The sequence below is a fragment of the Taurulus bubalis genome (genome assembly GCF_910589615.1).
Source record: "Taurulus bubalis genome assembly, chromosome: 2".
NCBI lineage: Eukaryota > Metazoa > Chordata > Actinopteri > Perciformes > Cottidae > Taurulus > Taurulus bubalis.
This window is the reverse complement of record NC_136590.1, coordinates 31,348,158-31,374,420: the sequence shown is the minus strand read 5'-3', so window position 1 is coordinate 31,374,420 and position 26,263 is coordinate 31,348,158. Positions and strand designations below refer to the sequence as shown.

General features: G+C 40.0%; 2 protein-coding genes across 2 annotated transcripts; both read right to left on the bottom strand.

Moving 5' to 3' along the window:
• Nucleotides 1-984: 984 nt before the first annotated feature.
• LOC306733353 (V-type proton ATPase catalytic subunit A-like) lies at nt 985-6,115 on the bottom strand. The gene is made up of 14 exons (XM_079214577.1): nt 6,022-6,115; nt 5,519-5,647; nt 5,107-5,321; nt 4,887-5,024; nt 4,652-4,803; nt 4,370-4,532; nt 4,082-4,190; nt 3,661-3,783; nt 3,466-3,580; nt 3,003-3,066; nt 2,683-2,886; nt 2,357-2,451; nt 1,809-1,980; nt 985-1,708 (listed from the first exon to the last, which is right to left on the bottom strand). The coding sequence occupies exons 1-14, from the start codon at nt 6,101-6,103 to the stop codon at nt 1,616-1,618; spliced, it is 1,854 nt and encodes a 617-aa protein (XP_079070703.1). The 5' UTR covers nt 6,104-6,115; the 3' UTR covers nt 985-1,615.
• Nucleotides 6,116-8,362: 2,247 nt separating this feature from the next.
• Nucleotides 8,363-12,112, bottom strand: wasf3a (WASP family member 3a; the record flags this gene model as incomplete). Its single annotated transcript, XM_079234714.1, has 8 exons — nt 8,363-8,520; nt 8,602-8,855; nt 8,944-9,168; nt 10,205-10,389; nt 10,487-10,604; nt 10,686-10,839; nt 10,940-11,074; nt 11,980-12,112. The coding sequence occupies 8 exons, from the start codon at nt 12,110-12,112 to the stop codon at nt 8,363-8,365; spliced, it is 1,362 nt and encodes a 453-aa protein (XP_079090840.1).
• Between the last annotated feature and the right edge of the window lie 14,151 nt (nt 12,113-26,263).

Genomic DNA, 26,263 nt, shown 5'->3' with positions numbered 1-26,263 from the left:
GCATATCCTGCTTTATGTTCTACTTTACTCTAAATAGGACTATCATCTACTAAATGAACATCATGCTGTATTGAAGAAGACTTGAAACTGCTACTGAGACATTTTCTACTAGACCTCCATCAGACAGGAGTTGCCCGGGAAGGCCAGAAGGAACGCAGGTGTGGCTCTTCACTTTTCAGACCTGGAGGTTGGCACCTTGTTGAAAAGGTGATGTCATGCACTTCTGTGCACCAACCAGAATTTAGCAACATTTTAATCAAAGTATTCTGAAAGTGAGGGGTTGTTTGTTCATTTTCCCCACTCACTGTCAATCAATTTTGATCCATGCATCCAATCCCGATGAAGCAGAAAAGCATATAAATAGTAAATAAGAATCGTATTTTTCAAAACTTTAACTTTGATTGTTGCACATTTAGTTATGAATATTCAATGTTTTCAAAAAATACTTAAGATTTGATATGTTTTCAGATGGATTCATTATTTTTAGTAACATCAAAGTTAGGCACTAAATGTGAAAAAATAGCTATTTTTAGGACACCCATATGTAAAGCTGAATTTTAGGGGAATACGTACAAAATTAAACAGATTATGTGACAGAAGGCATACGGAATATTTCTCTCAATCTACGCATACTTACTACAGTGTAGATTATGCAAGAGTTCCGAACAGTCTGTTTGAAGTCATTCAAACATGTCTGCCACCTAGAGGCCAGAGTCTTTCACTGAACATCTGTGTGGTCATGAGTTGCAGCAGTCAAAGGTTGATTCCCACTCTTGTTCAGCAGCTTCAAATGGTAAAAGTACCTTTATATCGCTTTCCCGTTCCCATCAGTTTGAGTTTGGCTAAACAGAGGAGTTTGCTTTGTAAATGAAAGATTTCACATTTCTAGAGAGACCACAAAGTAATCGTCATTGCTTAATATAATTTACACAAACAAAAGCTTCTCAAACGTCCCAAGAACATGATGAACAAATCTTACCGACACAATTAACTTTAATCTTTTTCTTAAACATCTATTTCAGGAGACAGCAACGTACCACAAATATAATAGTGAGACATCTGATACAACACAACTCTTAACAGACTCATTCATTCACATTTTTGCAAATAATATCAAGTATATTGTCCACAATATTACTATCACACTTAAGAGGTAAGAGGTGGAAGAATGCCTTTCACCACCCGTGCGTTTGTCCCTTTACCTTTGTGCATGTTCCCATTTGATTGAATTAAATATGTATTGATCACTGTCACACCTGGGGAAAAGAAACATCCCCGTCATCTCTTTGATGCCGCCACTGGTTGAGTGCAAGTAATTGATTGGGGCACACTGATTTTAACCACAACATGTTGGCGTGTTGCTACATTCACTGAGCAAACCGTATTTTCAGGTGTCTTAGGAGATTCCAGAACTATGTTTTTGAAGTAGATGAGTCAAAAATCAACTAAATTAAAAGGGACATTTGGGCAGGAATGTTTCAGTGGACGTAAACACCAGGGAATAAAATATTTCACATGACTGAGGCAGACATTAAGAACACGGGCCATTCAATCTGCACTAGGTTGCACTGCACTGGGGTTTGGATATTTGGGAGAGGAACTGACGATAGGAAACTCATTCCTCCAGAGTCCTGAAGGCGTTCTGCATGTCCTCCACCAGCTGGGCGAATTCTGCTTTGATCTTAACTTCGCCATCCTTAACGGGGTCCTAAAGAATCCATTGAGCAAAGAACAAGTTATTTAACTTGACTGATTAAAAACTAGACGCAGACATATAAAACTCTTCACGGAATGAGGCGCAGTCGTACCTTGAACTTCATGGTGCTGATTTTGTACAGGATCTCTCCCATGTGCTCCTTTATCATAGCCCAGGTGATTTTGTTGTCGCTCTGTGATGTGGACTCCACCGCGTGTCGGGCCATGTCGTAAAAGGAGATCATGTTTGAGAGGATGCCAACAGTTTTATAGAAGGGGCAGAACCTGTGTGTGGGGACAGGAGAATGTGTGAAGCTCACAGATTATGTAATCATCAAGAGATGGGAACATATTTTGTGTCCAATTTGTTATTCATTGTTCCCACGGAAATCACTTGGATGTCTTAGAATAAAACACATTTATTTCAAAGCTGTGTAGTTGCTGTATCTCATGGCTATATTTTCTCATGTTGCTAACTTCTACAAAGAGCTTAAATATGAACATTTCTTTAGGTCTTCAGTTGTTGTGGAGCAAAAAGAGAAGCTATTTCAATGTGTACAACATTCAGTTTGTTCATTGTATACAAAACGGTGGGAGAGCCATTTCAATCCCACTGAATAAAAAAATGTGCTTTGTGGTTAATGAGATGTTTGGTCTTCACCTGTCATAGGGGGTGTAACCGTTCTGCTGCAGGAAGTCATCCTTAATGAGCTTTGCAACTTCTAGCGTGATCTTATCGGTTTCAGCAAGAGAAGCCTGTGAGCAAAACAAGGTCACGAGGATCAGTCAAATGTATTCTTTCACAGTTGTTGATTAACCAGGTCATCACGCGAACAACATGCATCATTAACTCTATAGAAGCCTCTTCTATAAAACACAGATCTCACACATCAAATGCAGAAATTATTTGATGTGAGAGGCTGTAAAAATGTGTGCATTTGGAGCAAATGTTAGAAATAAAATCTAATATAAAATCTGAAACCTCACCTTGCCTACAAGCTGCACAATTTCAGCCAGGTCCTCCTCTTCCTGGAGAATCTCTTTGGCTTTCGTACGAAGAGGAACAAACTCGGGGAAATGTTTGTCATAATATTCATCGAGAGCTCGTGTGTACTTGCTGTAGCTAATCAGCCAGTTTACTGAAGGGAAATGCTTTCTCTGAGCTAGCTTCTTGTCCAATCCCCAGAACACCTAAAAAAAGAAAAAGAAAAAAAGAAGATTGACACATACCAAGAATGGTGTGCAAAAAAGATATATTGACTATGAGATTAAATGTAAGAGCTGACAAGCCAATACTCATTGCTTACCTGAACAATGCCTAATGTGGCTGAAGTGACAGGGTCTGAGAAATCTCCACCAGGGGGCGACACACTAACAGGAATGCACAGTATTGAAGGAAAAGTCAGTCTAATAATTAATAATGCATCTTGCATGCCTAGGTTTGTTTTTGTTAGGTTGCCTTCTTCTCTTACTTTCATGAAAACGGAACTAAATAATATGTAAAGCTCATCATAAAACTTAGCTGTCAAAGACATTTTCAACACCCAATATCTTGCACAAATTGAACAATCATACAAAATGGAAAACTTGGGGATGGTTATTTTCATTGTTACTGAGAGCAATAGCTCTCAATAATAATGCAATTACAATAATTTGTTATCCTTTATCTGTGATTGTAATGCACCAACTGCAAATGTGTTTAAAATTGTGTTACAGAAATTATAACAAAGTATGACCTAATTTTCATTGCTTATATCAAAGTCAACTCACGCTCCTACGATGCTGACGCTGCCTTCTCTCTCTGGATTTCCCAGGCACTTCACACGCCCAGCGCGCTCATAGAAGGAGGCCAGCCTGGCGCCCAGGTAAGCAGGATACCCACTGTCTACAGACAACGATGGACACAAACTGTCTCACACTGTCCTTACAAATACATCAAATCAATCACATCCATCATGAACTTACCAGCAGGCATTTCAGCTAATCTTCCAGAGATTTCTCTCAGAGCTTCGGCCCATCGAGATGTCGAGTCGGCCATCATGCTCACATGATAGCCCATATCTCTGAAGTATTCGGACAACGTGATCCCTGCAGAGATACATCAAATTTACAAATTGGATTCTCCCGACAATTACAAACCAGAGAGAAGTGTTTTCCCACTGCTTATAAAGTGAAAGGGAAGGGAACATTCACTCTGTATTTATGCCTTTGTGCCAGCGACAGTCGTGAACGCAGGCATTAGGATTTAGAGTTGCCTGTCCGGTCCATTCTCGTGAATGCATATCTCAGGAACACATTGAGCAACATTCTTAAATTTGACACAAACCTCCACCGGTACTCAAGCTCAACCAATGAGACTGTTCCCTATAAAGTGAACGATTAGTACCTGTATAAATGGAGGCCTCTCTGGCAGCCACAGGCATGTTGGATGTATTAGCAACCAGTGCTGTTCTCTTCATGATGCTCTCAGTCTTGCCATCAACCTCCATAGTAAGCTGTTGGGCATGAGCAGTGTTAACACAATACAATAGGAACACTGGCATTTTGCTCGAAACAAATATTAAAATCATTCTAATTTCTCTTTACTGGTTTATTCTTATTTAAGCTTAAAATTACCCAGTAAAGTAAAAATAACAGACATGGCTAATTGGATATTTTGATTTCTTCCACCTACCTCGGGGAAATCTCGCAGCACTTCAGACATTTCATTTCCACGCTCTCCGCAGCCAACGTAGACAATGACGTCACTGTTGGAATACTTGGAAAGCGACTGCGAGATCACTGTCTTGCCGCATCCAAAGGCTCCAGGTATAGCGGTGGTGCCGCCCTGCACGCATCTGTACAGCACAACGGGCATGCAGTTTAACAGATTTTAGTCCCACAATATAAAATATGTAGCTCCACAAAAGTGAAGACTCAAAATAGAGGCTGAAGTCGCTAAAAATCTACTACTCACGGGAAAAGTGCGTCCAGAACTCTCTGGCCCGTCAACAGCGGATGATTCGCAGGTAGCTTCTCAGTGACTGGGCGAATCTGTCGTACCGGCCACACCTGCATCATGGTGAACTTCTCCTTCACACTTTCAAATTCAAGCTCCAGAACCACATCCTGGATGCAATGGCGTCAGAAAATCAGTCCCACAGAAATGTTTATCCAACAAACAAGCGATTAGCCTCTGGACAAACACTCACAGAAATGTCGTAGTTTCCAGGTGGGGCCAGGTAGGTGACGGTGCCTCTGTTGCGAGGTGGAAGCATCAGCTTGTGCTTTATTAGAGAGTTCTCAAACACCACGCCGTAGATATCGCCACCTGTCACGTGACTGCCGACCTAGACAGGAGATTATGTGCAATTAGTCAGAACATTTACAGAGGAGAGAAATTCACACCACACTCAGCCTTTTTGTTCTTACCCGAAGACTCTGGCCAGGGGTGAATTCCCATTTCAGGTCTCTGTTAAGAGCACCAATGTTTACTCCTCTTGGGATGTAGATACTTTGAGTGAGGTCATTGATGTCCTTTAGTGGACGCTGGATACCGTCAAAGATGGAGCCCATGATTCCTGGTCCCAGCTCCACAGAGAGAGGTTTTCCCGTCCGAAGGACAGGGTCCCCGACAGACACACCGGCTGTGGTATGAAGTTAAGGTAAACCACACAAAACGCAACCACTTTGACACCCCAGTCTCACCTTCAAATACAGACACCCAATTATTTTCGAGTAAAGTAGCTTTTGTGTCTTTTGTAACGTTTATTATGTGAATCTAGTTTTAAGCTCATGGTCACATGCACGACAGAGGTGGGTAATGTGGCAGCAGAAAGGATACAAGTCTCCTCGTAAACCTGGATAGTCGCCATATCTCCCTCTAAACGGATGATTTCTCCCACCAGCTCACTGTGACCAACGCGAACCAGCTCGTACATGGCTGCTCCGGCCATCGCAGTAGCGGTCACCACTGTGAAAGAAATACAGACACTTATACAATGACACTTTATGGAGTTAACACATGTATAGATCCTTAGTTGTTGTGTTGAAATAAGACAATCTATTGGATTGTCTCCCAACATGTAAATGTACATGTTGTTACAATAAATCCCTCTTTCAGAATCTATATAGTTATTGAAAAATGTTATTGGATATGTATTGTTTAAATGGGAAGGGATTTAAGATATGTTTTCCATTTACTGCTGAATTCTAGTGCTAGCTAGGCTATCCTCGAAATAAAGAATAAATACAAAAAATACAATGAACAAAACTGTTGGAAAGTGAATTATGCTGAAACTCAACCATCAATCTAGCCATGCAAAGAAAAAGGGCCTTAAAGCAGACCTGGTCCAGAAACTCCATGGACATATCCAAACTGGCTTTCTCGCTCCTCGTCCTGGATCTTGGGAAGCTTTGAGGTATCCATCTTGATAGTTTCTGTCCTGCAACAAAAACAATGAGGAACTAGTATGAGACACAGATGCTGCTAATTCAAACTGAATACACTCAGCAGACACACAACATCGTTTGACACACACAGTATGCATTTGCATCGCACCTAAGCCAATGATAACGTTAGTCACAGTGCAAAATATGTCAGCCTACTTCATACTTTTACAATGCCATGGATATTAATACGAGCTGTACCATCCCACTTCACAGTTGCAGCACAGTGCTCTGTACAGAATAAATGACCACGTCAGTGGAAGGTCAAATGCTAACCGAGTTAAGTCCTTTTCCTTCAGACAGGGTTAAAGACAAGGTTGAGTTAGTCTCCACTGTTCATAGCCATCCAGATGGCGTAATAATGTGTCTTCCTTCAGACACGTACCATTGAGACCAAAGCTGATTTATCTGGCTACTCGCTAGCAAACACAAGCTGTCCTCACCATCGCCACGGAAAGGTTACGCTACATTGACGATAACTCGCGTAACATTTGGTCCAAAATGGTCAGGACACGTCAAACTGTTTAAAGCTCATAATATATAAATATCTTACCTTGTCTCAATGTGTAGGTTTGTCTATAACGTAGCAGGCTTAGGAGGAGCTTCACTGTGTTAATCACCTGCCAGGCACAGGACTGTCACGGGAGGAAAACATCTCCATTGTGGCTCCGCTGGTTTCCCCGGTGCTAGCTCGCTGTCTGTCCGTGGAGCCAAGATGGCGTCCAACGCTCAACAGTTTCCCAGTCGGCCGATAAGTTCCGCCGGTCTAAACCTCCATCAGGCGCGTTACTGACCTCTGCTGGATATAAGATAATTATTTAATAAATAAATGAACCAAGGTACAACAACAATATATTTACAACTTCGTTTATATTTTTAGCTTTTTGGAAAAATACTCACACAATGTTAATTTTTAATTCAATTCAACTTCATTTCAGACACATATGTCCATATTGCAAAAATAATAAAGCTTCTGCATATCTGGTTATGAAACAACATTATGATTTGTTATACTAGGTAAGTGGTTCTCAACCTTTTTTCAGCTAGGTGGAATTGTTTTTTACCCTAAACGGGCGTAAAGCATTTTTGGTTGAAATCAGTGTCTTATTTAATATAGAATATATGTGTATGATCTTACACATATATTTTATTGAATATTTGCCTTCACGTACCCCCATTTGAGAACCACTGATAGGTTATACTATAAATATAGCTACTATAAGATTATGGTGCCCAGAAACAGTTTAAGCCGTAAAAGAGAGGAAGAGGAGGAGGAAGAAGAAAATAGTAAAGGAGGAGAAAATCACGACATGATTTTCTAGCAAATACTGAATTTTGCAGTCAGTCAACATTTTCAAAGACACATCACAATAAATAATAATTTAATGGCAGAACAAAACTGTATTCAGACTGGCCATGATACCCCACACACCGTGGTAGTGGAATGGTCACAGATTGAGGTAGCAATTACAAAATGTTGCATGGAATTACACAATATAGGGAGGTGTACATTTAGTCCAAAATATTTTCACAGATAAAATGATGAAAATACATTGAAATCCTTCAAAGGTTTACTTCATATATTGCTGCATTTATTTATAAATAATAGGCCTTTTCCTTAAAAGTACAGGTGCTATAACTTCTCTGTGTCTGTTCTTCCCAAGTGTCCCAATCAACTGACAGTCAACTGTGACAATGAGTCGGTGTGCACATTACCAGGATCTTGAACCTGATGCAGCCTAATGGAATGCAGCCAATCAATACATTATTTATTATTATCTACTGCAAGCTCAGAATGTCTTCAGTGACAAAGGCCTAGAATGGGGACATCAGTTTCATGGTCTACTGCACATTTCATCAACGAGTATGATGTGTTCAAGGTGTCACTTTACCAGAAGAGGACATTTTATTAGAACACACAGTTTAGATTTGCAAAGTGAGAAAACTAATGGCCTTACATTTAATCAGTGACAGAAAACTAAACGTCACAACTTCTGAATGTGAACCTGAAAATCCACCTGTTTCTGAAGAATGGTACAAATTGCCTCCTCAGGCAACTTCCTCATGAAAAACTAATGTGGCATTACATGAATAATGCGAGATGAAGTAACTGGCAACAGTGGGTTGGTATGCAGAGTTCACTAGGTGGAGCCAAAGAGAGTAATTCACAGTTTTGCTTTAATTGCATTGAAGATCCAATGAAACAAAACTCCAGCTAGGTACTACACGTTGTGCTTCGTCAGTCTGACCACTCGTTCTCGTCCAGATCAGAGTCGTCATCAGAGTCACTGTACTCCACCGCAATGCGCCGAGACAGGATGGTGGCCACGTCGTTTCCCACCGGCTCCCGCTTGTTCTGCTGTTCCTGCTGTTCTTGCACTTTCTTCAGCTGGATGCCTGATAAGACCACACAAGATCACACATTATTCACCTGCCACACACAGAACATATACAGTCAGAAACAATGGCAATACTCACCCATGCGGATGGCGGACAGCAGGTCACTTCTCCCATCTCTCACAGGTTTAGTCTCAGCTGGGGGAGGGAGAGGTGGAGGTGGGGGCCCAGGGGGAGGAGGGAACATGTGTGATCCTGGAGGAGGTACAGGTGGGAGCGCGTATCCTGGGCCTATAACTCCATTATGTGATGTTGGTGGTATACCCAGAGGAAAACCAAAAGCTGTCTTGGCTGATGGGATGGGTGGACCCGGGGCAGGTGGAGCGGGGAGAGAGCTGGTGGACAGTGAAAGAAAGGATTATGTTGCAGTGGAAAGAAGATTTTATATTTAATTGTTTCTCTGATTATGCAACAAAAACATACTTGTAATCTGCAGGTGGACGTGTTGAACCGTTCATTCGGTCCGCAGCAAGAGGCTCTGCTGCTGTGGCATAGGTTACTCTCTTGTAGTTGACATCAATGCTGTGGTATTCATGCTCCACAGGTGGTGAGGGATGACCGTTCCCAGGCACGTGATCACGTGACTGAGCATGATTACAAGCAGCCTGAGCAGGCACTGGAGGGACAGGGTATCCCAGGAGGTCAGGCCTGGATAAACAAAGAAAAACAGAGAGCTTCACATGTCCAGATGGTGGATTTGTTGTTATGAAATAAAAATTCAAGCTTTACACGACAGAGGCATTGCTCTTTGAGCCACAAGGTCATAGGATCAAGCCATACGACTAAAATACATTGTATATTTCATTCCACAATCTTTGTCTTTAATCTTCGCTACAATTTCCAGTGTTCTACGTTTTGTTTTGATTATCACATTTCTGCATATATATCACATCTTTTCAAAGGTCGGTTTTCAAGATACTTTTGACTTTTCTTTAAATATTTTAAACTGAAGATTCACAGGTAACATAGGGACAGAGATACACAGTTAATTTGTCAAAGTACATTTTACTCAAATTGAGAAAAAAATGTACTCATAATAATAATAATAATAATAATAATAATAATAATAATAATAATAATATAACATTTGGTCCCAGGCTAAAATCTACTCTTGCCTCAGAGTTAATAATTCAAAGTATTTTTTAACTCTACATGATGATATATTTACTATAATTGTATTCAATTCTATCTAGGATTGGATTCAACTCCCTTCAGCGTAGCAAGAGGTTTCATGGCAGCGGAAACAGAACTTTAGGAACCGTGGTGGGCGTGGTCATGCTGTTTTACTCCGATAGATTTTATTCTGAATATTCGCTCCGACTCTACTGCGGCTAGTAATACGCTCCAAAATGATGAACTATTACTCCTTTAGAGGAAAATAGTAGTAACTCCAGAAAAATTACTCCCTCGTTTTTCCCGTGTAGAGAACATTTGATGTCATCAGGAAAATCTTTATCATATTTAATTATTTAAATTTTTAGAGTATGACCCAAATCATTTTCATTGTGTTGTGCGTTGTGCATGAATTTTAATATAAAACTAAAACATTTAATAGACTGTATCAGAAAGAGTAGATGCAAAAACCGTGGAAAAATGTCTCCAAAGCTGTGCAGTTTGTGACATTTCAAAACATAAATTCCCTAGGTTGCATCGCTACTTTGTATCATATAAAATAAGCACTAACCTGCCGTCTGGGGAGAGCGAGCCCTCAGATGATGCTCCTCGACGAAGACTCTTCGGATGGCGGTGATCTGGACGAAGCTCTTTGTCGAAGGCCATCATGTTCCACTCCTGCCTGCGGTTTCGAGCCTTTCTCACCTTCTTCACCTCACGCTGAAGGGTGCTGCTTTCCACACACCTCTTCTGTTCCTGAGAAAGATGGATGAAGGGACAGCAAAAGAGATGAAAACACACTTGGCAAATATATATATACAAAAAAAAGCAGTGGGTAAGGGGGAGCTCTCACCCTTTGTCTCCTCTTTTCTTTCCTCTTCTCCTCCGTGTCCTGAAGCATTTTCTCCTTCCACAAGTCAAAAAAGTACGACGGGTCGGAATAGAATTTCATGGCATCGGTGGAATCCTCTCTGTATTTAAGTAAAAAAACAATGAGACGACTGAACATGTTCCTCATTGAGATGTTGTAATTTTTACAACGCATGCTGCACCTGTAGGTCGTGAGGTCGCTGAGGGGAGGAGGCCTGTCGCTGCTGTCGTGCATCTCAGCCACTGAGTCCGGAGTGCTTTCTTTGGACAAAACCTGCTGGTCCTGGACAGTCGAGCTTTTGAATGCCTTCCTCAGGTTAATGTCCTGGAGAGAGACTACGAAACAGTAAGACAGGCATTTAAAGTTGAATACAAAGCACGTGACAGTGGAAATAAGTAATTAAATCAACAGACAGATGCTTTTCAGAGAACTAACCCTCCTCCACGCTGGAGTCCAGCTGGGTGACCTTGACGGCCAAGCGGTCGATGCGGTCCTGGAGGGAGTTGGCGCGCACATAAAAGGTGTTGGCCTCGCTAAAAAGCTCCCCGAAAACATTTTCGGCATGTTTACCTGCAAAAAGGTCAAAGAACCAGCAGGGAAGGTAAGGAAGCTGTCAATACATAGAACGGTGTTTCAAACTTCTGAATTGAAAAATAAGTGCAGCAATAAGTGCAGCATATTGCATGAGACAGGAAAATACATCTTATTATGTTTGCACATTTCTGGATCCTCTCTATTTCTTTGGATTATATATGTTAAGTGTTTGGTCCCTGCCCACAACAACATTAATAGCACACGTCACACAGCTCTGATCCACCTAATGTCGAAGCTATCATTAGACTGCCTTTGTTTGTGTCTCCGCCCACCCACTCCCATCTTATCTGCCTGTGACAAAGCTTTACTGTAAGCTCTAAGCTCCTGTAACTTCACTAAATCCACACACACACACACTAATCAGAGCATTCATGGGCCAGATGTCCAGGGGTAAATGTGCTTCCCAAAATGGTCTTTTTATTATTTTACTCTCTGTATCACATATTTCAGTGCACACATTGTGTTACTTAACACAGGTATACCAATGCATCCATAGCATTACCATACATCATTAACACTTTTAACCACTCTGCTTCGGTTCAAATTGGCTGATTTGAGTGTACAGTAGATGTCAGTAGTGTCTAGTGTTGCATCATAATGTACATGAACTGAAACAGATGATACATGATTTGATGTTTTATTTTGGGCTTGTTAACAGCTAAAAGTTAAAGTTAAACACTGTTATACTGTATTTTCTTCTTCCAATAATCACCTTCCAAGGATCAGGGACATCTAAGCACTCCTAATGCAGTGAACAACTTATTGTATGCTCATTTAGGTTGATTGGTTCAAAAGCAGCTTCCCTCCTGCAATGATCTCACATTACAGAAGCATCTGAACATGCTGTGATACAAACTAAATATGAGTAACTGTGATCTTACTCAGACTACTGAGCTGGCGGATGATGGCGGACAGCGTGTTGTTGGTTACACATTCCAGCTCGTTGCCAATCCCATCAGGCACTGCACCGTGGCACAGGTGCCGAGGCTGAATGTTTCTCTTGAGCAAAGGCATGACCTACTCTCACATCTCGGCCACGGCACCTGCTGGGGGACAGAGGACAGCTCATTGTCTACTACAGTACTACCTGCTACTATGGACACATTAAACCATATTCATAATGCTACATCAAGTGTATCAAACACGGTGTCAAACAAGATGTTAAACTGACCTATGCATTAAGCATTGCATCCAGGTTAATGCATGGAATACTGATGATTTTCACTATATCTGTACAAATGAAAATATATTTAAATAGTATATATTTTGTTAAACTGTTGTAATTGTCAGCACTGTTATCAGCACTGTTATCTTTTTTGTTTTGATAAAGTGTAATGGACAGTATCAAAATGAAACTTTTCCTGATTGTTGTTACATTTTGAATGTCACAATGTATCACCACCTATCAAAGTGGTACACCTATTGTATATTTTTTAAAGATTATACATGCTCATCACAGATATGTTGATTGGGGGTTTGGGATAAAAGAAGTGTGAAGACTATGATGTGGCAGTTTTTTAAATTTAATTTGCAAGTCACTTTACACTCCTGTATTAAATGAACTTGAAACAAGAGATTACGCGATTGGCAGTAATTACAGGTTGAGAACAACCAGCACACTATGACATAAACTTACCATAATTACCACCATTTTCATATTCTGTGCACCAAACAAGTCAGACAGAACCCCTGAATGTTCGACCACATATGGAGCTGCAGCATTGGCAGTGAGAGCTTGGAGCCATTAACACAAACATTCTAGCATTTTAACAAATATTAAGCCTAATATAAACTCATTAATGTGGGGTAATTTTCTTGGTTTCGATCTCATCAGTTTCAACAGATCGTTTCAACCTATCAATTGAAGCCTATAAGCAGATTGTTGCCCATTGATGTAGCAATGGCAGAAATACAAAATACATTTTTACAAGCAAATCAAGTGCTTAATAGCTACATACAGCCAACACCTGCTTTCACTGCTAACTATGTGAAGGTGTTATCTACACAATTGACAAATTAAAGATCCCACAAAAGAATTATGTGATTATTCCCCCAAAAAGTTAAATGACTTTGTTAAAATTACTTAAATGTGTTATACTCCTCTCCAATCACACCCATAAATGGAATTTATGAATAATGCTAAATTGTCATCCAATTTAAAGTTAGTGCTTTCAGTGTGGCACGCGAGCGTTGATTTCCCATAATTCACTGCGTAAGTGTTAACCGCACTTTGCTACTACGGAGATGCTGAGACGACAGTCGTCCCTGCTCCAACAGCAGACAACACGGACACGAAACATTGGATATCTAATAAGTGAAAAAACACACACAAATGTATCTCAGGGTATCCTACCATAGAGTTGCCGTTGGGTGAGCTTGTTATCGACTCAACAGACGTTTATTTTCACGTCAGCACGCCGGAAAGGAGCAGTAACAGTCTGGTCCAAGCTGTTTTATCCAAATTAAGTGAACCCTTTGCTGGCCTGCTGCAGTCGTGTGCTGGACATTGACTGTAGTCATCTCTGCAGGGCGGAGTTCACTCTGAAAACAAATCTCTCTGGTCCAAATCACAGCTTGAGCCTTAAGGGATTTAGTGAGCAGATTTACTCCTGCCATCCAATCACAGTCATCATGCCAGTCGTTTGACATCCAGTGTTTTATTTCTGGATGGATTATTCCTATGTTTTTATGAATATAAATAACTTGCGGCCTTCTATGAATTGGATATGAACATGGTTGGTTGTGTCTAACTGTAGTAACAACTCATCAATTACAATCTGCAAAAGTCTCTAAATAGTGAAAATGCCCATCACAATTTTCCCACACCCTAACATGAAGTTTTAAAATTCCTTATTTTGTCTGACTAAGGATCCCAAACTGAAAAAAAATTGATTCTTTAACACTACATCAGTATAGTCACTCGCAGCTGGGGCAACTTGGATTAATCGTGAAAAGAGACTCTCAGCATTTGATTTGCATTTGATTTCTCACAGATGGCATCATCTGGATTGCAGGAGGGACTAATGTAACCCAGATATGAGGGCTTAAATCTTAGTAAATACGCCCTGATATTACAAAACATAGTGTTACGGGAGTATTGCTCTTTTCACAGAGAGCTTTTCACAGAGTCATATCCATTGGTGATGGGTTTTAGTCGTATAAGTGAACTTATTTTTGCATTAGTGGTCAGAGGGCATTTTATGTGAGGAAGAAAACTTAATTTATTTAACACTTTTCACATAAATTAGAAAAGTGCATTACAAGAAGAAAGGGGGGGGGGGGGAGAAGGGGGGGAGAGGGGTGGAAGAGTGGATGAAAACAAGAAGTGTACAACCCTTAAAATCAAAGATTCTCAGTGACTTTGTTCTGGAGTCGAAGAGCCAGACTAGCTGTTAGTCTCTGTGTCCACTGAAGTGTAGCTGATTAAGATAAACAAACCGGCTCCAGTTTCAACTTCAGGGTAGAGGCGTGGGAGTTGCATCTATTTGTCTAACTCTCTGCAAAATGATGTATTTCTAACAATCTGTGATATCCGTGAGATCCATGAAGACAATCTTCAACTGGAGTGACAAAAAAGCTTTTGATGACTTTCTCTTGCCGTTTTGATCTTGTGACTTTAATCAGGATGCAGAAAATCAGTTGCATATTTGTCCCATCCTATATGCAGTGAAATTAATAAATAGAGGAGCAGCCTACCATTGGATTATATCTCCAAAGCTTAATTTGAACGTACATACAGTATATGTAGCAGGACAACACGTATAACAGAATGTTAGTGTCATGGTCAACCAATTACACACAAAACACTTCCGATATTCTCTATTCTCATGCTTTTTTGTACATGCACTCTTGATGACGTCAGTTTGCTGTTAAGCAATGGGAACAAAGCATTTCCCTGGGGGGTCTTCCATATTTTATACAGTGCCATAATCTCTTGGCCAGCTCAGAAGTATTAACCCCAATACAGTACTTACCCTCCCCATTATCAACATCATTGACCTTGCTGGTATCACACCACCAGTTTACCCACTTACTGCGCACCGGCCCAAACACTAACACCTCTATCATCCATTACACACCGACGCCCAGACTGCCTCTCCTCTGATATTTGTCCTCCTATTACGGCTTTCTAGTCCTACTCCATACGGATCACTGCCAATGCCCTATCAGTTATTACCCAGTGAGTGAGCCACATGCTCACTTATACACCCTGAGCTGTGTCATGAGCACCGGTGTGCATCCTTCACACTCATGTTTAGCTTTACGGTGAGAGTTATAATCTCATTCAGAGCTGTCTGACCGTATCAAAAGAAAGTATTGTGTAGTTTCTCTGTTGAAATCATGAGTAACTTTTAAAGAGATGCATTGGCAGAGTGGGAGTAATCAGACAAGCGCCCACATGGGAAGAAGTGATTCCGGATCACTTTACTTGAGGTATCCATGTCTGGCAGAGTCATGAAACATTGAAATGCTTCATTCAGTGTGTTGAAAACTTTAGTCTTTGGAGTCAGGACTCCATGACAGCCTTGCATTTTATTAAAGTTCAGTTCAAGTTTAGTTTACTTGTCACAAAGAGTACTTGGATGCTCTGGAGGTGTCGGCACATAATTTAATTATTGTTGACAGTATAAATTGCAATATGGGAAGTGTAGTTTGGTGCATTATTTGTGCTCGATCCATACTAAGCACTACAAGTCAGGACATCTCAGCCTCCTCTTTTTTTACATTGCCATTTCTTTTTTATCTGTCTTTTGTGAGTCTCCCAACTTCATGGAAATACTAAATCATTTGAGAACTTCTTTACACAAGTTTAGTATTAGCTGTAGTATTTACCTTGTCATTAGGTGTCACACTTACAGTATTAGTCATCTGCAGCTCTACCTTTGCTTTTCACTTGGTGACATCTTTTGGTTATTTTTGGTATCGCACAAATGAATGAGCAGTTTATCTGGGGTTATATACTGTATGTCCTTTTAGATGATTGTATACATGACTAAATATGCCATTAAAGACAGTTGTAAGCAGCCCAATAGGATCATATCTCTATAAATATGTTTTACATTTTGAGATGTCAAGCATATTTGCTGCTCCCTCGATCTATATAATGTGTTCATTTCATTGATTTGAGGCTTTCACATAGAAGTTTAATAAATATGTTTCTTCATTGAATAGATCCCGCTGCTGATCAGCTATGTGAGCGATAACGTTAAGGAGCAGCCTTTGAGTCTTTCTCTTCACCTCAAACAAACAGACATCCCAGGTGAGAGATGAACTTTTGAAAGAACCGAATAATCCATAAACACTTTCATGAAAACATTTATGAATCATAAGATTTTATGTAAATATAATTCCATTTTAACACATTTTCCTGTGGTGTTTGGGGAGCTTTTTTAAGAACATTGAACCATCTTCATAAGCAAAGGGAGTTTGCTCTTTCATGATATATCAATAGCGGTTATTATTTCAACCATTGCACTCATAGTTTTAGAACTTCTCATCCTTGTGGCATTAAAGATAAGCCTCAAAGTTAATTCTTAAACTTTCCCGCAATAATGATTTTAATGTCAATCTCAATGTCCACTTCCTAGCTTTTTTGGGGGGGCCTTCGACTGTATCACATGTATTGTTTGGGGGTTTGTTTATCACTAAAGTGTAATCAATAAAGTTAAAGTAAAAATAACTAACCAAAACTTTGTTTGTAAAAATAGTTATATGTATCTAATGTTCTAATAATGTTCGCATGTGATAATGAAGTAGAACCGCTTCTCTTCTGCATTAACAAATCATTCAAATTCACCATACCTTGTTATTCCAAAGCCATCATCAAGTAATTTTCCAACTGTTTTTTTCTCATCTTGTTTACAATGGGCCTTTACAAAACACAAAACCTTAAATTTTCCCATAGCAGAGTGCAGCACATCCCACGACAGTGGGAAAAATAATCAGCCAGAGCTTAAGGCCGTATCAAAAGCCTCACAGTTCCTTAGCAGCCGCCTTTAGAGGGGGTGACTCTTAGAATGCCTCAGCTTGTTTGTCTCATGGTTTAAGTGGTGCACATAGCCATGGAAAGATCATTAAATCACTGTTTTACCACTTGGCTTAATCCCCACAACAAAAGGGGAAGATACAAAAAAGAGAAAATGGAGAGAAAAAAGTGGTGGGCGAGATTAAGTAGAAACTTGATGGATCTAAACTGACGGCTCTGTTTCCCAGCGTTGCTAAGGGGAGTTAAGAATCTTGATTCCACATCTCCCAGGCTGAAGAGTGGCTGCTGATCGGACGTTCCCCGTTACCCCTGCAGTGGCCAGCCGCGCTTGTAGTGTCCGCTGCTGTGGCCATCTGCCGGATTAACCAGCAGGATATATTTTTATAGAGAGCATCCTATTCATATCCTGCCTGCAAAGGTTTACATTAAGGTTGAACTCGGGTGCACTTACAATGGCAGATGAAGTAAGCCCTATCCTTCTTACAGCACCCCTCCCCATCTTCTCACTGTTTGGGAGACTGATAGCACTGGGTTGAAAGGGGCTGCTTCACCATGGCATGAAAGAGGATCTCATGCGATGCCACTGTCTGCTGCGGATCTTTTTTCACGCACTGACAATAAAGTGGTGCCCAGCATGAAAAAAACATTTGTATGTGCCAAGTGCAATTGTTTCTTCTAATAGGCATCAACAGGCCAACTTCGCTGTGTTACCATACAGGTGAACTCATTCCTGGGAAAATGTTTTTTTCTTTCTCAGCCTTGTAGGCGCGATGGCGTCCCCCTTTTTCCTCGGCCTAACGGGATTAGTCGTGCCAGTGCTACCCCGGCTGTCACGGTACTGTCTACTTCCCATCTCTCTTCTGGGCCTCTAATGTGATTAACCCATTCCCTGTGGTCCAAATGGTTCTGGAGGGTGGGTAGAGGGGGAGGGGAGGAGGGGCACCTCCTTGGCATGTTCCTCCCCATGCCTAACTCGCCATCGTTGGCACCTTTGTGAGGCAGGAAGGACCAGGGTCGAAGGTCTGTTCGGGTGTGGAGACGAGTACAAGTGGCTGAGGAAAGAATCAATGAACTCAGACACCTTCATCTAGAAAGTTATTATCAAAATCATTTTAAAATTACACTACTGGTTGTTTTTCCAATCTTTATTATGGATCCACACGGCTATTTGCACCTTTATTCACTAGATCTCACTTTACCAGCCCGCCGTGTTAGAGTCTGATCACAATCTATTCAAACACTTCAATCATTAATGAAAATCTGTTCAGGCTGATTTGTATTATGGCTTTTGCTTTCACAGAAATCAGCCCTGAATATTTACTGCTTGCTTAAGCGGAGACAATAATGATTACCTACGCCCATCATCTTGTCAAATGTCAGTGTTGTGGGGCTTCGCCTGTTTAACACATGTCACGCTTATTTTCGACTCATCTGTCGCAAGACTTTTTCAGGGCATCTGCTGCACGCAGAGGACCACATGCCCTTTGCCACCGCTCAGAGGGAGAGGCCTCCGAAGCAAAGGGCTCAGCACAAAACCCAGAGCTGGAATCACCTTTACAGTGGCAAACACTTGTCACTTCACATTTTTATATGTGCGGTGATGTACAGCACACTGCAGCTTCTCGGTATAATGAGGAACGTTCATTAACATGTGCATGAAAACTATCTGACTCGCCTAGACTGGAAAAGTAAAAAAAAATGTGTTTGTTATTGAGAGAGATCCAACACCACCAATGAAACATTTTTAACTATTGAATTACAATTATCATGTTTACTCAAATGTTTTCTCGAAGGAAAACATTGTTTAAATATACTCAAATGGCTATTTAAATGTAGCATTTTCAGAAACCAACCCAATTTTACACCATATTTGCAGCACAATTACTGTAGAAAGCGTTTTTTTTAATTTTTTTTACATTTTTTAATTTTTTTTACAGCAAATAGATGTTTTACAGCAAATACAATATCAGCTTAACTGATTTTAAACCCCTTTTTGTTCTTGAATTTTGTGGGCAAATGTCCCTTGCAGAATGTTTTGTGAAAGCCAAGAAAACTGCCGGTCCCTGTCCAACGACATGGACCGTCATGCTGTGTTCAGCAGCGCTTCACGTGAGCGCACAGCCTTGGTCTGGCGATGGCACAGAGAATTAGGAGTCTTAATTAAGATTTTTTACAACTCTGCATGTGCTGTTCATTTGCGAGACAAAGGGCTTGAATAGGGTGGGGTGCGGTGGATCCTTAAACAGCTGCCTGCTCTGAAACAAACCCAAAGTTAACATGAAGATCCACACGACGAAGGAATGTGCATACTTTCACCCTCAAAGATAGTCTACAATATTGTTTATATGTATGACATTTTCAGTTTGTGCATATTTCTATATTCAGTTTCCATATTTACATTTCAGACTTGAAAGAGCGAGGAGAAAACAATTCAACATTGTGGCTGAAAGACAATAGCGTGCATGAGGGGGTAGCGCCCCTTGTGTGGAGATTTGGTGGGTTTCCAATCCTGATATCCAACCCAGCACCATGTAATAGAAGGTGACACTTATTGTATTAGTAGGGGCTAATGAGTGTCTAAAAGCCTGTGTGACTGTATGCGCCGAGGAATCTCATCGTGTGTGTTGGGTGGCAGGAAGAAAGGATAGTATCTCTGCAAAGTAGACGAGGCCATGAAGTGCAGCCACGCGAGGCCTCTGAGAGTTTCAAGCACTTCAATTCTAATAGAGATATAAAGAGGGGAGAATGAGTAGCCGGCTTTATTTAATGCCCAATTTAGATTAGTGTATAGGCAGGTAAACTTAAGTAACTTTTGTATTCACACAGTCATGAAACAAACAAGACTTTGTACGTTTGAAATGTCAATTTAAGAAATCTGGAACAGCCGTCATGTTTTCAGAGTTAAATGTGAAATCCTGGGTTTCCTGAGCCCAAGAACACATCTCACCCTAATCCTGTCTCTAAGGACGAACACATTAAATGCTTTTTTCCCCCTCTAGTGGCAACAATTGCTTTGAGTGCTGCATGTGTCACTGCTCACGGTGTACATTTGAACATTCATTAACCAATTTAGAAGTGGTACAAAACATTACATTTAACCAAAGAGCAGGAGCCACATCTTAATGTATACACTTCATTAGCATTTCATGCCTCTGTTGTCCCATTAATATGAGAGACATACAGACTTGAGATGATTTCCAGTTTCTTGCCCACCAGCAGAATAAATCAGTGTTGCAAAATAACAGATTTTTGCTGATCTGCTTTAACAGTATACATTTATACAGTAATAATTGTATATCTTCCTTGTTGAATTGAGTATTTAGATCCATTGACTAATACAAGATGGCAGCCACTATTATGTTGATTATATTTTGTTGGCAATATTCACCAAGAACTCAGTTTGTTGGAGTGATAAAGTTATGCAAAAATATATCCACATACTGACATGCAGCCTAAAAAAAAGAAACAGTGAATAGTGTAGTACTACTTTCTAACCACAAGATGGATATCTAACTAAATAAATTGGGCATCATTATCAGGTGGACATGTTCCTTTATTATACAATCACTTCCTGTCTTCTTGTAATATATGTTTAGTCAGAAAAATATATTAATAATATTCTGAGTCAACCCAGTTCTTCTTTGTACTTTTATAATACATTCATATAATTTTTTAGACTCTTTGGAAATGTAGTCTCTTTAATTAATTAATAATTTTTGTAGCAATAATTATTCTGTTGACTGTAGAATATATCATATTTAAGAGTCACACTGCATTTTGAGTAGAATACTGTACTTATCTTTATGCAATCAAAGCTCTTTCTTGAATCTTTGGTATTTAAGATAATCCGTCAGTGTATGTAAACCTCTACTGGAGTTATGGATATACATCCACTGCAGTCGTTCTGTGACTTATTTTGGCCTGAGAGTAAACTCTGAGGTCAGGTTTACTCAGGCTCAGCTGATCCAGGGCTGCAGATGTGATATGTGTATGCCTTTTTAACTGTATGAAGTAACATACAGTATATTTGTAATTTGAGATGATTTTCTCCACACAATACATGCCATCATAATGTCTTATCACTTCGGCAAGTTATTTCTCTTTGTCTCTGAAGCGTCTGCCTTCTCCTATTTCGGCCAAGGTAGCAATAACTAAACAATAAATTGTTTTGATGAGGCGCAACAGCGGTCAATCAGGGGGGTTGATCTGATAGACTGGAGTCAGACACACAGTTATTGTACCGTTTCTGTGTGCTGCTTATTGTTTACAGTCCAATTAGCAACTTGCAAGACTAGAGTTGGAGTTGAGAGACGACGTGTACGACCGGATTGTTTAAAAAGTGCCAGTTTACATCTCAAACCAATAAGAGGATAAATAGCTGACAATACTGGTGGGTTCAGATTACATTTACTTCTGCTTCTTTTGCTCTTCACACCGACTGTTTACCTGCATTCAACCAAAGCCGGCTCCAATTGGTCAATACAACTTGGAAACCAGAATGCTTCTAATACTAAAATGTTGTTGCATTGGCTATGAATGCAGACTGGTAACACGATTTGTTTTTGGTTCACATACACATTGTAATAGTAATCTAAACTATTTCATACACAGTCATTTATGTCTGCGCCCTTTCACTGAAACAGGCCATTGAAAGTCAGAGTCCAACCACGGGAATTCTTGTCATTGTTCCAGATTTATGAATGGTCTAATTTGTTGCCAGATCACAAATGTGCCATTTCACAAATGCAGCCAATTTGGGGACGCTTTCACCGATGGGTGGCTGTGAAAAAAATAATGTCGTCAAACCAGGAGGCTGTCAACTAAAGGCACATGGCCCACTGGAGATATAATGACATCAAGGGACTGGAATGAAAGCAGGCTTTTTAGACAGGCCAGCGCAGGCTTACACTTGGTACACAGGTCAACTTCAGTGCGCTCATCTGAACGTAACTCAGGTTGACACAATTTGACCTCAGCCGATGCCCCTCTCCGCTGGCCTTTTGTTTTCATGTTCTCTCCTGGGAATTGCATTTAATACTATCCCTACAGTTTCTATAACAATTTCTACTCTTCTAAGCTCTCATTTCTCAACATTTGCTTTTCTATTATTTCTCAGAACTCCGCGTCCTTTCAGAAATGGGCCTTTGTAGGCCTTTGCTGAGGCTGGGGGTCTGACAGAATTGTTTCTCTCAGCCTGTTCTTCAAAGGAAAACCCCTTTTAGAGGCTTGAATGAAGAGGCTATTGTTGTTAATTGAACTTAGATGTTTTGAAATACAAACATTTAATTACTTTATCTTATTTTATCATTTACAGTTGATTGTAAAACACCGGGTTGCGATTATGCCCCTTTTTCGGAACTCCAAATGTCTATAAACCTTCCACGAGGCGGGCTGAATGATAAGCCTCACTCGTTGGTCTTTAGAAACAGTGATTCCAAAGATTTCACAGTCAAATGAACAGCAAAAGATACAAATGTTTAATGCTGCTCGACACAAAGGTAGTCTAATCTTTGCTTTCTTCTTTGGCTTTAACCTCAGCTTCAAGCAGTGGAGTGAAGTGCGTTAACAACTGTTTTAAATAAAGCGCCATCACCTGCTCATCACACAGGTGTCACTTAGTTTTTCCTCTATTGTGCTTCATAGTTTGTATAAAATGAAGGTTGACGCTTGTGGAGAAGTTTGGTTTGAGACTCAGAGATCATCAGATTATTTATTGTTCTTAGTACAGCCGTAAATCAACTGCAATATTACCATTATGAAAAGTTGTAGCTTGCTATATTGTGACTATTTTTAGATTCAGATTAGTATTTAATTTGTTGAATTCCATTTTGGGGATTATTTAGAAACAAGATCACATAGCTACTTTTAAATGTTAGACGTGGAGCATCATTTTGCATTTGTTTAATGTGCTGTATCAATTCTCAATTGTCTAGACTTATTTTAATTGTAATAATTTTATTATCAAAGCAACTTTGTATTGTAAAGCATACACTAAAGTGTTTTACAGTTTTTATTGGCTGCCAAACACAACAATCCAGCACCCCAGTGGCCTGGTAGTGCTTTCTGTACTGTGGGGCACAATGTGCACATCTTTGAAAACCCATTTGAATTCTCTTAATAAGAACCTTTAAAAAGTCCATCGTTTAGAGGTAGCAGGTGGATGATTGTGTATGGTTGACTGATCCGAAATAAAAAGATGCCCGAAAGAGCATTCAAGATGGGAAAGGCGATGTTCCTCATTTCCCAATTAGCGTTTGGATTCTTCTCCATCCCACATTGTTGCAACACACCAACAGAAAAAGTTGAGTCAAGCCACAAAACCTTCTGTATCTTTTCAGAGGAAGTGGTTCTTTATTGGGGGCCAATGCAGCCTGTGTTTGTTTTCTATCAGTGAATGGGTGTGAGGTGTGAAGCTATGAATGCTGGGAGGTCAACCTGCCATGATGCTGTAAATACTAACAGGGCCAGTTGGTAATGAGTGAGGCCAAGGCCCGGCTCTCCATTCAACCATTTAACCAAAGAAACTGAATGGACAGTGCTGTTCCTGCACAAAGATACACAGAAAAAGAGATACATTTCCCACAGACAAAATGAGAATCTAAGTGTCATTGATCTCGCATTAATCGTGTCTGTAACTTTTTAAAGATGTTTATGATAAAGAGACCATGACAAGCAGAAGACATTTTCAAGATAAAGAATACATAAATCGGGGAATTGTTCACAGCTGGTACATTACAACTCTGATGTTGAGATTAATTATACATTTGGTCATCACCACATCTTTAATAAGACGCTACAGTTTGGTTACCTGATAAATTATCCAGAGCCACCAACAGAACCAAAAAACGTGCACTGTCAGAGCCACTGTGTCCTGGAGATGGACTGAACAAAACATAAATAAAAAAATGCTATTTATATAGCACCTTTCATACATACTAGTACAATTAAAAGTTATTTGCAGGTATTGACAAGCTGATAATTAGACAGTTCAATGGTGAGCAGTCATCATTTTTATCCTATTGGACATTTTTGTGAAAATGTCATAATTGGCTCATGAGTTATGGTCAAAAACGTGTTTCGTGATGTCACAGTGGCCTTGACCTTTGACCTCCAAAATCTAATCAGTTCATCTTTGCGTCCAAGTAGACATGTATGACAAATTTAAGGAAATTCCTTCAAGGTGTTCTAGAGATACTGCGTTCACTAGACGGACAACCCAGAATGCCTCCGGCCACGGCTGTCACCGTAGTGGCATATTAAATATCACTTTCAGATAATCTCAGGTCCTCAGGCATTTAGAGCATGAAATCTAAAAGCTGGCTCATCTAAAACCTTTTGTTCTGCTCCTTTCAGGAACATCTAAACGACTATATGTCTTGGTTCATACCTCGTAAGTCAGAGGACTAGATGCGGTGCAAGACCATTAAGCTTTATAAACTAATGAAACACATTTAATATCAATATGAAAACTGAATGAAGACTGGGAACAATTGACTTTAAAATGGATGTCTGTATTCTATCCACCATGATGGCTGTATGAGAGAAATTTCGGAGCAAAAAGGGGGCAACAACATGATTGTTCCTTGTTTTACAACAACAGCGTACTTGAAGAAAAAGTCAGCTGTGCATGACTAGTGACCTTTTGTCTCGTATTAATCCCCCAGTTCTTTCTCCCTCTGCCTTTCCTGTCTCTTGAAACTGTAACACATTCCTGGGATATGACAGAGGAAAGTTTATGACTGTCTGGTTTAGGTGAAAAGAAACAGCTCTGTGTGGAGCATTGATAAGTGAGCACTGGGGGATTCAGTTCGATGTGAGAAACCACAGGCAGCCTGTCGAGAGCTGCAGGACTGATGTTAAATCAAGTGTGAGGATCATTATGTCCACATACCTTCATATGCTAATGAGGCAGGTGGTTTTATCTGAGTTTAAAAACCTTCTATAGTTTGTTCTTCATTAGCAGGTATTTAAAGAAAATGTAACTTAAAGTTAGTCGTGTCCCAGCTGAACTCTCAGAGACCTTAGATGCTCATGCAGAGAACAGGATTTAACCAGGAGGACATGCAGCTTAGTCTTAAGACCGAGCTTAACGTGGCGAGATCACATTCAAAGAGGAGATTTCTACCACGATGGGTTAGTGATACCAGATTTGTAAATGACCAGAGCTGATTCTGAGAGAGTTGGCTATAATTCATATTTTTCTTTAAATGCTACAGTGCAATCAATAGGTTTGGCAAAATCCTGCCTTGCTGTTTGTTGCTGCAATTTTGCAATAACAGCAACAGATTGGGGGGTTCATTCAAAAGCAACTCAGGCAACATATCACGTGTGTCAGTATGGAGTTATTAGCTTCATAGTTTCACAGACTGACGGCATATTCTGTCGGTGATCAGGTTTGTCACAGAGTATCTGCAGTTGCACTATTTGTCCATCGGATGTCACTATATAGATGATTATCTTTAAACATCTCTTGGCACACAGTCTGTCAAGTTTATGTAGTGCTCATCAAACTTAGTAGTTTCTCATTCATACATTTGTTTAGCCTAATTCAACTCGTGATTAACTTATTTACATTTACTTATTTCCAATGCTTCATGACCCAATCTGGTTTTGACTATCGCACAAAGGAAAATAATCCAAATAACGTATAGCCTATGACTAAGCACCATATTGTCTTTGTGGCATTGTAAGAGAATTGTGTTATATTACTCAAAAATGTGAGCAAACAACTGGTCATCATCCATCAAACTGCAGTGAAAGAGACATTACAACAGACCCTGTATCTTTGCTACAAGTTTACTGATAATAAGTTGAATACATACCAATTAGTTACATACATAACCACTAACCAGTTGCATCAGTCGCAGATAATACACATTTCTGTCATAATACAGTGCAAAAACAAATATACCTTGTTGCATCTATGTGTTTATGAAACACCTTCTGTTAAATGGTGAAACTGGTGTGAGTGCATATCAAGCTGTTACTGTAGATACATGCTGTTATAATAGTGATTTTATTTAGTCATTATAAAAAGTGGGCCGATGAAATTGTATGAGGTTCTTTGAACATTAGATAATGTGAAGCTGGACAGGACACATTTCTTCAAGAAAATAAAGTGCAGGATTGATAACCAAACTGTGTTGATGCCAAGTTCAAACTCACATCCTCAATACATT

Excerpts from the sequence above, each read along its gene's own strand:
- LOC306733353 (XM_079214577.1), bottom strand. The coding sequence starts at position 6,103 with ATGGATACCTCAAAGCTTCCCAAGATCCAGGACGAGGAGCGAGAAAGC. Across the intron at positions 5,025-5,106 it reads CCCCTGGCCAGAGTCTTCGG|GTCGGCAGTCACGTGACAGG; the intron begins GTAAGAACAAAA and ends TCTCCTGTCTAG. Across the intron at positions 3,784-4,081 it reads AGAGGCCTCCATTTATACAG|GGATCACGTTGTCCGAATAC; the intron begins GTACTAATCGTT and ends GTATCTCTGCAG.